This window comes from Schistosoma mansoni, chromosome 1, assembly GCF_000237925.1.
Source record: "Schistosoma mansoni strain Puerto Rico chromosome 1, complete genome".
Lineage (NCBI taxonomy): Eukaryota > Metazoa > Platyhelminthes > Trematoda > Strigeidida > Schistosomatidae > Schistosoma > Schistosoma mansoni.
Genome location: NC_031495.1, coordinates 40,427,182 through 40,438,926, shown reverse-complemented (window position 1 = coordinate 40,438,926; position 11,745 = coordinate 40,427,182). Strand labels below are relative to the sequence as shown.

The 11,745-nt window shown below is 37.4% G+C and overlaps 1 protein-coding gene across 1 annotated transcript; it reads right to left on the bottom strand.

Moving 5' to 3' along the window:
- Positions 1-1,214: 1,214 nt before the first annotated feature.
- Smp_126650 (putative molybdopterin-binding) lies at positions 1,215-7,879 on the bottom strand (the record flags this gene model as incomplete). The annotated part of the gene is made up of 6 exons (XM_018794419.1): positions 1,215-1,371; positions 4,495-4,636; positions 5,335-5,439; positions 5,533-5,753; positions 7,193-7,331; positions 7,774-7,879. 6 exons carry the CDS (start codon positions 7,877-7,879, stop codon positions 1,215-1,217), a joined length of 870 nt encoding a protein of 289 aa, XP_018648834.1.
- Positions 7,880-11,745: the final 3,866 nt, after the last annotated feature.

The window sequence follows — 11,745 nt, the reverse complement described above, 5'->3', positions numbered from 1 at the left end:
AGTAATATCAAGTTACATATTTGATTCTTCCTAACAGTCTCGTAGCAAACTGTTTCATTGTACAAAAAGGTCTCAAGGTTAGGTAACTGACATTTCCCGTAATATTGAAGGTGCTACAAAGCATAAACTTCATTTGAGAATGCATGATAATGTGCTGGTGTTTCTCGATACAAACTAAATAAAACGTCACAAATTCACGATAGAATTCTTCCGTGTTTGATAGAAAATATCCAAACTTAATTGCATATCTCTTTTACTCACCTTTTCACGTATCGATGATTTCACATTGAATATATATGTTAACATAATTTAATCATATTTCAGACTGAACGATTAAAGTGAATTAGATTTTACAGCTTCATCTGGGTCATCACAATAAATTGTGTGGGTGTTATCAGACTACTCTTACATTATAAGCCTAATTAACCAAATTAATCTTATGATTTAAATCAACATTCCATAGTCTTTTATTTGTAAAATTATTTAATTATTTTTCATAGATAATTTTATAATAAATTTTGTGTACTAGCCATGCAATCGATTTGTAACTATTCAGCGACTAACGACTTCATCCATTGAGCACAAGCTAAACAAGTCATTTTCTCTGAAAGTCAGTGTTCGAGATGAGAACTAGCTCTGTACTGCCATAGAGTTATGTGCTTTGCACGACAAAAGTACTATTGATTGCTTAGCTCAACCCATAATATGTGTGGAAGTTTTAAATTGTGAACTGTGCTACGAACTGGAGACTTAAACGTATTCAAAGTGAAACCTGAAAACTCTCTTCGCCTACCAAACGACCAGTGAAGAACTCTGTGGCATATTTCGAGAAATGTATAATCATTTCCAATATGAGTAGTATTGAAATCCATTCAAAATTCTCGGTGAATGTAACAAATGATTGAGGTGGGTTTCATTTATATGTAAGCCTGTACGATTTGTTCCGAGATGTTATTATAAGGAAACCACTACTATTAGGATAGATCTCATCAATCTATGCAATACCATTGTTAGCAAGAACTAACTAGGATGGGTTTTATATGTGCTGATATTTCTGGCTGAAAATTTATTGTCAAAGCATATCCAGGATACGTGTGGTACTGAACAGTGGTGAAAACAATCTTTTATAGCTATTTCTTCAAAATTACAAATATTTATCACAAAATTACTTTACGAGTATTACATCGGAGAACTAACTAGTAGGTGGCTTTATTTCAATCAGTTTTAGTATTTTGATGCACACGACCAATGCGTTCACAAATCTCCTCGTCTAGTGTATATGCTGGATGGTATGCAATTCGTCCACTTTCTGTTATATACCTTAATTGGGGATTGGGATGAGTATCTTCCATACTTCCAATTGATGTGTATCTGTGATACAGAAAAGAAACAAGGTATTGTTTAGTTAAAAATTGGTAGACGAGCTAGTGAGAAATGATAGAATTTAGGCTGAAATAGAAATATTGATAATAGAGGAAAATTATGGCTATTAATAATATATGTCGATGGTAATTACATCATATAACGGACTGAATTAATTAGTCAATGGTGAATCACTGTAACCAATCTTGGTGACTGTAAAGTATTGTTTTCAAATTTAAGATTAAAGAGCACTTCGCAGAAGCCACAAAGTAAAGCCAGACTTAACTCCAGAGCGAACGCAAAAGTTTCGATATCAAACAATATTATTTTGAATATCTTTAAACCAAACGACTTTATTATTATAAGCTTTATACAATATTATATTTTCAGTACAATATATAGTTTTCAGCACAAATTATTTCAACCAATTTCCGTTTCTTACTTCTTGGTCGATCCTGACGATAAATGTTGAGTGATCACCAGTTAGAAGTTAGCAGTCCTATAAATCGACATCTAAATAATGTACATTCTTTTCGCTGTATATTGCCAGCACCCATGATATCTCTGATTGGGCCTTTTGTAACTTGTACGGCGAAAGGTTGTACACTTTTCAGAAACGCACCTGAATAGGCTATGCGATTAATAGCCATAAAGATGTATTGAAACAAACAAAATTAGATAAGTTGTCGAAATATCTGGATGGCAGGAACAGGTAGCCCAGATGTTCAAGCAGGCCTCTGTAATCTTCCTGAAGAGAACATGGAGCATCTTTACAGTTACATATATGTCTGACATCAGTGCTTCAGCTATTTTGTTGTTTGGCGCTGCTGCTTTCACACTCCTGACTTGCCTGATGACCGTCCTGATTTATTTCATCGTTGGTGGAGTGACAGCTATAGGAGGCTCTATTAAACAGTTCCTTGCAGTGCTCTATTTGTTGTGACTTTTAGCCCGGTTAATTATCACGTGATTTATTCGCCAATCGAAATATGACTTATACAGTCTTAGCACTGTGTCAAACCAATGACGTCCAACCGGTATGAGCAGCCTAGCATCCTTATTGATCCTTTGCCCTCCTAACCCTGCTAGTTGAGTCCAGAACACCAACATCAGCTTCCACTATGCGAATCATTTATGTCAAACATACCTGGCTTATATACGAGACAAACGGAAATAACATTTGTACAAGATCAAGCCAAAACGTGGCTGTGGTTGTGGGTGATGGCAATTGATAGACTGAGTATAATTTAAGAATAGTAAATCGTATCATAATAGTCTGTAGATCAAAACAAAGCTTACAATAAGAGGAGTATAGATATGCATAATCTAGTTACTGAATGGTTGCTCAATAACAATGTATGTATAATTTTAGTCCACTAATGGTTCTCAGAAGTTACCCATAATTTATTCTTCACTGGGATGTAACAATACGCACCTGTTCCGCTGTTCTCGAACCTCAGTGATTGGTTTGTCTTTTGTGTTCATGACTGGTTGCTCTGGTTTACTATATTCTCCAGCTAGTTTCTTTGTCATGTCATATAGTTGTCTCATATTACCTTCCCTTACAGTTTCTTCCGTTGTCACTGATATGTCTTCCATATATTTCTGCTTATCATCATTAATACTCTTCTTCAGCCGTTGGTTCGCTTCTGTGCACTCAGACTGAGCCTTAGTTTTCTCTGCTTTCAATTGGTTGTTATTGACTACTCACTTATTGTTCTTCCTTTCTTGAGCCCTGTCCAGGGTTTCCATAGAGATCCATTCCCTATGATGATGCTTCTTGCAGCCCAGTACCTCTCGGCACGCTAAAATTAGTGCTTCACCGATCTCCCTCCACTTGTTCTCCATAGTAGTTTCCTCTTCTTTGAGTAGATCTTGTAAGGCCTGAAACCTGATGCCGAGAGATATCTTGAATTCGTTGAGTATGTCAGTACCTCGAGGGTAGACTGTAATAAACCTTTGTATTGCTATTCCTCCAGTTATCCAGTACTGTTTTAGCTTCAGTTTCACCCTGGCAACCGCCAGCTAGTGGTGATCTCAAGCTATGTCAGCTCCTCTCTTGGTTCTCACATCTTCCGTTGATCGATCCGGCTCTCCGTAGTGTGATCCGGTGAGATCCATGTAACTTTATTTGTGCGTTTGTGTGGGGATATAGTGCCGCCTAAAACCATCTTGTTGAAGGCACGTAAATTTGCGAATCCCTCACCATTCTCATTCATTTCACCCAGCCCATATCGTCCCATGATTTTTGTACCCAGTGTTGTCCATCACGACTCTGGTGCTTAGGTCACCTATCAGGATGGTTAGATCCTTTTCTTAGGCACTTCTCTGCGATCGACTGCAGCCTCTCGTAGAACTGATCTTTATCGTCTTCATTGCTATCATTGGTGGATACATAGTACTAGACAACATGCATTGCGATCCTCTCATTTTTCGTTTTGAAGGATGGTTTGATGAACCTGGATTCACGAGATTCCCATCCCATAAGTGCTCTTGGTACTTCTCTGAAGAGGATCAGTACAACTCCCTGTCCGTGCGAAGCATTTTGTTTCTTTACAATCAGAGTATAACACTTCTTCCTAATCTTTCTTTTTTTGATCAAATTGGGTCCAATAGTTTTAACTTATTCCGAGCATCTCACATTTCTGAAGCAAGTTGACTGGTTTTTATGATCTTTCACATAATAAGGAGATTCCATGTATGTACATTAATTGTTGCTCTGGTTTTTAAAAGGGACATCGGCCTAACAACTTCCGAAGAATCTCGACTTCACTATGAGTCATAATTCTTCTATATGAAGATCCTTCAACTCTCAGGGTAGAGTGTAAATGGTTAAAATTGTTTATTCTGGTTAGCGTTTTCTTACCAAGGTTGTTTTCTATGGGATAGGGTTGCTGACCCTATGCGCAACTCTTCTTCTTAACGCAGACTTGGGACATGCAGTATCATTAGAGGAGTTACAGGCGGAGGTATACGTAATGTTAGCTGACGTTTAATTGTTAATACGTTAACATTTCGAAAACCATGAGGATTTATGATTCATAACATATTCATGGATCTATTTCCTAAAAAGACCCTGGTGAGGCATTTTAATTTAAGGTTTTTATTTACAGAATTAATTTTGATAATTACCCGGCGTCATACAGACTGCAGTATGGAAGCGAAAAAGATCGGAGAAAATTCCATACATCAGAATATGTCCACTCTAAAAGTGGATTGATCCGAAGAATTTGAGGCCAACCAGGATCTGACATTACCATATAAGACATTTTGTCTACGTAGAAGATAAAAGTTAAACAGTAAAACCCATTATTATCAGAAATATATTAGTACCATAGTAATGAATAAGTCACCACAATGGCTATTCGTACAACTTAACTTGCAAAGTGGTCAGCAAACAATTACTGAACGTAGAGGACGAGTCTTTAAACATTATTATCTTATCTGACCCGCCGAAATGTGATCACAAGAGCATGACGCAGATTATTTTCTAAACATCCATTTGGGAATACATGATTAAATAAACTGAAAATAGGTGTTTCAGTGTCAGCTAGGCATGTCAATTGGAGAGGGGTAAGTTAAGACAAAAGACAGCAAATTCAAGATCCAAGAGTGAAGTCACAGTACTAATCTTTCTAAAAGCAAGTTGAACAGATCAGTGAAAACGTCTTATTTTGTGACCGTGATGCGGTCAGAATTCCAGGAGATTCACTTCCCTCGAGACTATTTCAATATCAAATATATGGAATTGTTTGTGAGGTAACTAAGTAGCAATAATAAATACGACCTGTAATGCTAGTGTATAGTCCTAATGAGGAGCCAATTCAAAGGAAATGCTACCTTGTTCAACTTGTTTCTTTTTTCTGGATTCTTCTTTAGGACTTTTGATTTCTTGAAACATTTATCTATTTATAGCAGAAAAAGGACAATAACAAAAATGAAATCAAGTCAAAAATGAATGGTGATACTTACATGCCCCAGGATCTGTATATCTTGTACCCATGAAGGCACCTCTTATTTCAGGATAATCCCCTAAAAATCTTTCCAATGCACTTTTAATAGATCCCTCATATACAACTACGCTATTATCCATTGAGCACGATGAAGACTGTGAATTTACATCAGTTTGTCGCTGTTCATTTTGTTTTAAATCTGGTCGTAAAATTTTACTCGATAATGAATAATACACATCAACTGTTTTTTCAACAAATAGTTCAGTTTCTGGAAAACTAGAACATGAACGAATATACAAAAGTTTCGGTAATCTTGGTTTTATATTTTCCGAATGGTTGTTATTATTATGACTTTGGTGTTGAATTGCAGCATGGATTAAATGAAGTAACGCTGTGCAATCTTTACCACCATTGAAACATATAACTAGCTCAGAATCACTTTGAAAGTAAAAAAAATGTAACATATTCTTTTAATGCTTTATATGTGCGGTATTTCAATAATGAAACTGGTTATGTTTGACTAAAAACGGATTAAGGAAAACTTAACTTATAGTTTGTTTCAAGATACGTAAGACGGTATAGCTAGACTAGATAGCGTTTTAATCAGTAGGATAGTGAAACAGGAGTTCCCCCACTTTATATTTCAGTTTATCCTGGCACATAATCAGAATAATGCCATTGGATAGTTTATTGGGTTGATGAATTAATTACCTTAGAATATTCACTATTTTCTCATTGAAATTTTAAGGTGATTAAAAATGTATATGGTAAAGAGGTGTATCGTCGTTGAATAATAAATCCGCGCACTCGTATGTCAGGTGCCGCTTAAGAATTCTTCTTTATCAAGACAAGTAGTATGGGGGAAGAGCAGTCGCATTTATTATCCACTCAACTGTCCAATAAAATCGATTATTTGTTACTGCAGCGAATTAGTTGCCTACATATAAATAAGAATAACAATATGTGCTATAAGATTTGATATTACTCCCAAGAATTTTTCATCCGATTTATTCACTGTAATAGATATCAGTTTATAAAGAAGTAAATGAGATACAACGAAATACAACCATAAATTTAATGTTGATATCAATTACATGATTATTTTAAATAAAAACTGAAACCTTTTCTATCTACACTTTCATTTTTTCAAAAAGAATTAACTGACACTTAAAAAACATTTTTTGATAAATTTTCTATAAAAAAAAGTGTGAGCAGGATAATTCAGTTTAAATTCCTCTTGAAGAATACCTTTAAGCTTTTTAATTATTCGCTAGCGAACCATTTGTACTAGACTGTCGAAATTAGTCCACCTGGATGATAATTATTATTATTATTATTATCATCTATTTTCATGAAAATTTATAAAAATAAAGACGTGAAAGTTATTTTTCGATAAGAAGTAGATTACAATCTTCATTCTAATGTTGCATAGAAAATCCATATTGATACATATCTGTTATTTTTTTTTACAAGAAAAATCATCGACCTTTGGTGTTAAATTTACAAGGTTCATGAAAAAATGACCAGTAGTTAAATAATATCTAAAATGATACGACAAAAATGTATCAATGCAGACGGTTTATACAAGTTATTGGATTTTAAAGCTTACGGTACGGATTGGACCTAAGGTTTGGGGGTTTGATCACCTATGGTTTTGTAAATGGGTACTGTTAAAGAGTCTCATATTAGGACGACACAACTGTCCAGTGCTTACTGGTTTCCGATGATTGTCTGACTAAGGTCAGTCTTTAATGTAGACTGCTAAAATGAATAAATTGGTTGGGCGAAAATAACAGTGTAGTTACTCAATCAAATGGTTAACTCCAGTTTATCTAAAAGGGAACAAAAAATAAACATTTGGTTCACTGGAAGTGTACCTGTATTTATTCAGTGCCTCTTCTATACACTGCAAAGATTTAGCTACACGTTTACCCAAATTGGATTCTGTCTGCTTACATAATTTATAAACTTCCTCATCAGCTTTATCGATTGGATATGGATTATACTGTATAATGTCTGAAAAAAATATAGGGTATAAAATTAAACAGATCAGCAGGAATGAACTACTTGATAACAAAACAGAAAAAAGCGGTGTGATAATTAATTACTATAAATGAGTCAATTTTACATCTTCTAAACCATAACGCAAAATGAATTCTATTGATTGTGTTTTATTCAGACATGTTGGGAACTATCAAGTAAGATTTTGTGTAAGATGTCTCAACGACTTAAATAATTTCCTAGAATTGGTTGAATAAACGAAAGATTTTGTTATTCATGTGTTGTAGCGCCATTCGACAAAAGCAATCGCGTGCTACCGAATTCAAATCTAGATAAAGTATTTATATAGATTTGCTTAGTTCATTTAAAATCAATCAAGGATCAATTCAATCAGTATAAACACTTTTTAAGAGAAATTATCATAAATAAAGTTCAAAAATGAAAAACGAAAACTCACAATCTTTAAATAGGCATTCAGCATCTTTGTAAGCCAACTTCAGAGTATCTTCTTCAAGTGAATCAAAGGCTATTCGCACACGATAATAGCTAATAGATAAAAACATGGAGATTTAATGGTTGGTTACATTTACTAATAAATGAAATATATTTCATTGTCTCCTATTAGTAGTGAGAAAGGAAATAAACATATATACTGGCGATTTGTTTTACTGTTCGAGGCATCAATCTCAAGTGACCTATAACTGTATTTTAATAGATTATACAAGTAACATGAATAATGCCGGTCCCAAGCCCGGGTAAAGGAGGAGGGTTGGGGGTTAACGACCTCATCCCGTAGAAAACCAACTCGCTAAAAAAACGCCAACCAGAAAAAATTATTCAAACCATTTAAACTCTGCCCTGGGAGTAGAAGGAATAATTATGACGTCTCATGATGAAAGCCGAGTTCCTTCGGAAGTCATGAGGCCGAAGCACCTTCTAACAACCAGAGCAACAATTTTTATAGGTACATGGAATGTCCGGACAATGTGGGAGACCGGAAGAGTCTTCCAAATTGCTGCAGAAATGAGAAAATACAACCTGGAGGTGCTGGGAATCAGTGAAACACATTGGACGCAGGTTGGACAACAACGACTAGTTTCAGGGGAGCTTCTGTTATAATCCGGCTATGAAGAAGAAAATGCTACATATACACAAGGAATTGCATTGATGCTGTCCAAACAAGCACAAAATGCACTTATAGGATGGGAATCTCATGGACCAAGGATCATCAAAGCCTCGTTCAAAACAAAGAAAGAGGGCATTACAATGAACGGCATCCAGTGCTATGCGCCTACCAACGACTACGATGAAGACGCTAAAGACCAATTCTACGATAGACTGCAGTCGATTGTCGAGAAGTGCCCAACCAAGGACCTGACCATTCTGATGGGAGATTTAAATGTCAAGGATGGAATGGACAACACTGGATACGAAGACTTCATGGGACGACATAGACTGGGAGAAAGGAACGAAAATGGTGAGAGATTTGCAAACCTATGTGCCTTCAGTAAACTAGTCATAAGCTGCATTAGATTCCCACACAAACGCATTCACAAAACCACATGGACTTCACGGGATCCCAATACGCAGAACCAAATCGACTATATCTGCATCAAAAAAATTCAGGAGGACGATGGAGGATGTGAGAACCATGACAGGAGCTGATGCAGCATCAGATCATCATTTGCTGGTCGCCAAGATGAAATTAAAACTTAGGAAGCTCTGGACAACGGGGCGGACAACATCATAAAAGTTTAATACGACTTTTCTTCGCGATACTGACAAACTCAACAAATTCAAGATAGCCCTTAGCAACAGGTTCCAGGCCTTTCATGATCTACTCAATGGGGAGGGGGCTACTATGGAGAGCAACTGGAAGGGGATAAAAGAGGCAATCATTTCAATATGTCATGAGGTTCTGGGCCAAAAGAAGCACCATCACAAGGAATGGATCACTGTTGGTACACTGAATAAAATTGAAGAAAGGAGGAACAAGAAGGCGGCAATCAATACCAGACGAACAAGAGCAGGAAAAGCCAAGGCACAAGCCGAATACACAGGGGCAAACAAGCAAGTGAAGAGGAGCATCAGAACCGACAAAGTAAATATGTGGAAGATTTAGTAATGACAGAGGAAAAGGCTGCAACAGAAGGGATCATGAGACAATTGTATGATACAAAAAAGAAACTCGCTGGAAATTACCGTAAACCAGAAAGACCAGTGGAAAGCAAGGAAGGCAAGGGAATCACCGACATTGAAGAACAATGAAACAGGTGGGTAGAACACTTCAAAGAACTTTTGAATCGACCAACTCCACTGAACGCACCCAACATCGAAGCAGCACGCACGGACCTCCCAATCGATGTTGGCCCACCAACAATTGAGGAGATTAGTATGGCCATTAGACAAGTCAAGAGCGGCAAAGCAGCGGGACCAGACAACATCCCAGCAGAGGCACTGAAAACAGATTTAGCAATAACTGCAGAGATACTCCACATTCTCCTTAGTAAGATTTGGGAGGAAGAACAAGTACCAACAGACTGAAAAGAAGAACTTCTGATCAAGATCTCAGCAAGTGTGATAACTATAGGGGCATCACTCTTCTCTCAATACCAGCAAAAGTGTTCAACAGGGTATTATTAAACAGAATGAGGGACTCCGTGGACGCCCAACTCCGAGATCAACAGGCCGGATTTCGTAAGGATCGATCGTGTACAAACCACATCGTAACTCTACGTATCATTGTGGAACAATCAATTGAATGGAATTCATCACTCTACATCAACTTCATTGACTACGAGAAGGCATTTGATAGCGTGAACAGGACAACACTATGGAGGCTTCTTCGACACTACGGCGTGCCTGAGAAGATAGTCAATATCATACGGAACTCCTATGATGGACTAAACTGCCAAATCGTCCACGGAGGACAACTCACCGACTCATTCGAGGTAAAGACCGGTGTCAGGCAAGGTTGCTTACTCTCACCCTTTCTCTTTCTCCTGGTGATCGACTGGATCATGAAGACGTCAACATCTGGAGGGAAGCACGGGATAGAATGGACAGATAGGATGCAACTGGATGATTTAGACTTCGCAGATGATCTGGATCTTCCATCACACACGCAACAACAAATGCAGGAGAAAACGACCAGTGTAGCAGCAGCCTCAGCAGCAGTAGGTCTCAACATAAACAAAGGGAAAAATAAGACTCTCCGACACAATACAACATGCACCAAACGAATTACACTTGACGGAGAAGCTTTGGAGGATGTAAAAACCTCTACATATCTGGACAGCATCATCGATGAACACGGTGGATCTGATGCAGATGTGAGGGCGAGGATCGGCAAAGCAAGAGCAGCATATTTACAACTGAAGAACATCTGGAACTCAAGACAATTGTCAATCATCACCAAGATCAGAATTTTCAATACAAATGTCAAGACAGTTCTACTGTATGGGGCGGAGACGTGGAGAACTACGGAAGCCATCATCCAGAAAATACAGTTGTCTACGCAAAATACTTCAGATCGGTTGGCCAGACACTATCAGGTACAAGCTATTGTGGGAGACAACAAACCAGATTCCAGCGGAGGAAGAAGCGCTGGGAGTGGATAAGACACACTTTGGGGAAATCACCCACAAGACAAGCCCTCACATGGAGTCCTGAAGGCCAAAGGAGAAGAGGAAGACCGAAGAACACATTACGCCGAGAAATGGAGACAGACATGAGAAGAATGAACACAAACTAGATAGAACTAGAAAGGAAGGCCCAGGACAGCGTGGGTTGGAGAATGCTGGTCGGCGGCCTATGCTCCATTGGGAGTAACAGGCGTAAGTAGGTAACATGAATATAAATGTATCCTCAAGATAAAAACAGATAGAGTTACTTGTTATGAAATGCAGGATAAGATCCAATACTGACTACACCTTGATATTTTTCGGCTAAGCGGGACAAATCCTTCGCTATTTCAGTTTCCATAGTGGTTAGATATAAGGAACGATGAAAGAATATCACATTAGGATCTCGGATATGATCCTGTGTATAATACAAAAAAAGATGAGTGGCAAAGTGAAAACAATGCGACACAAATTATATGAAGTGATTAAATAAACGCAATAACGTTATGGTAGTATACAGCTATTAACATAATTTTTATGCCAATAATCCTGAAACTGGATGTACGAATTTCGTGATGGTAATGTGTTGCTGGTGTTTTGAAAAAGATAACCTTGGATTAATAGTACGAGCTTTATTAAACTAGATTGAGACAAGAAACCATTCTGGTACAATAGTATAAGCACGAGAATAAAACTACGACGAATTTTCAGACCGTTTTCAACTGATGAGAAAACAGCCTTCCAGGATGGACAGTTCATGGGAGTAAGAACCATATTATAGGGTGTCAGCAGGTACATAATTAATT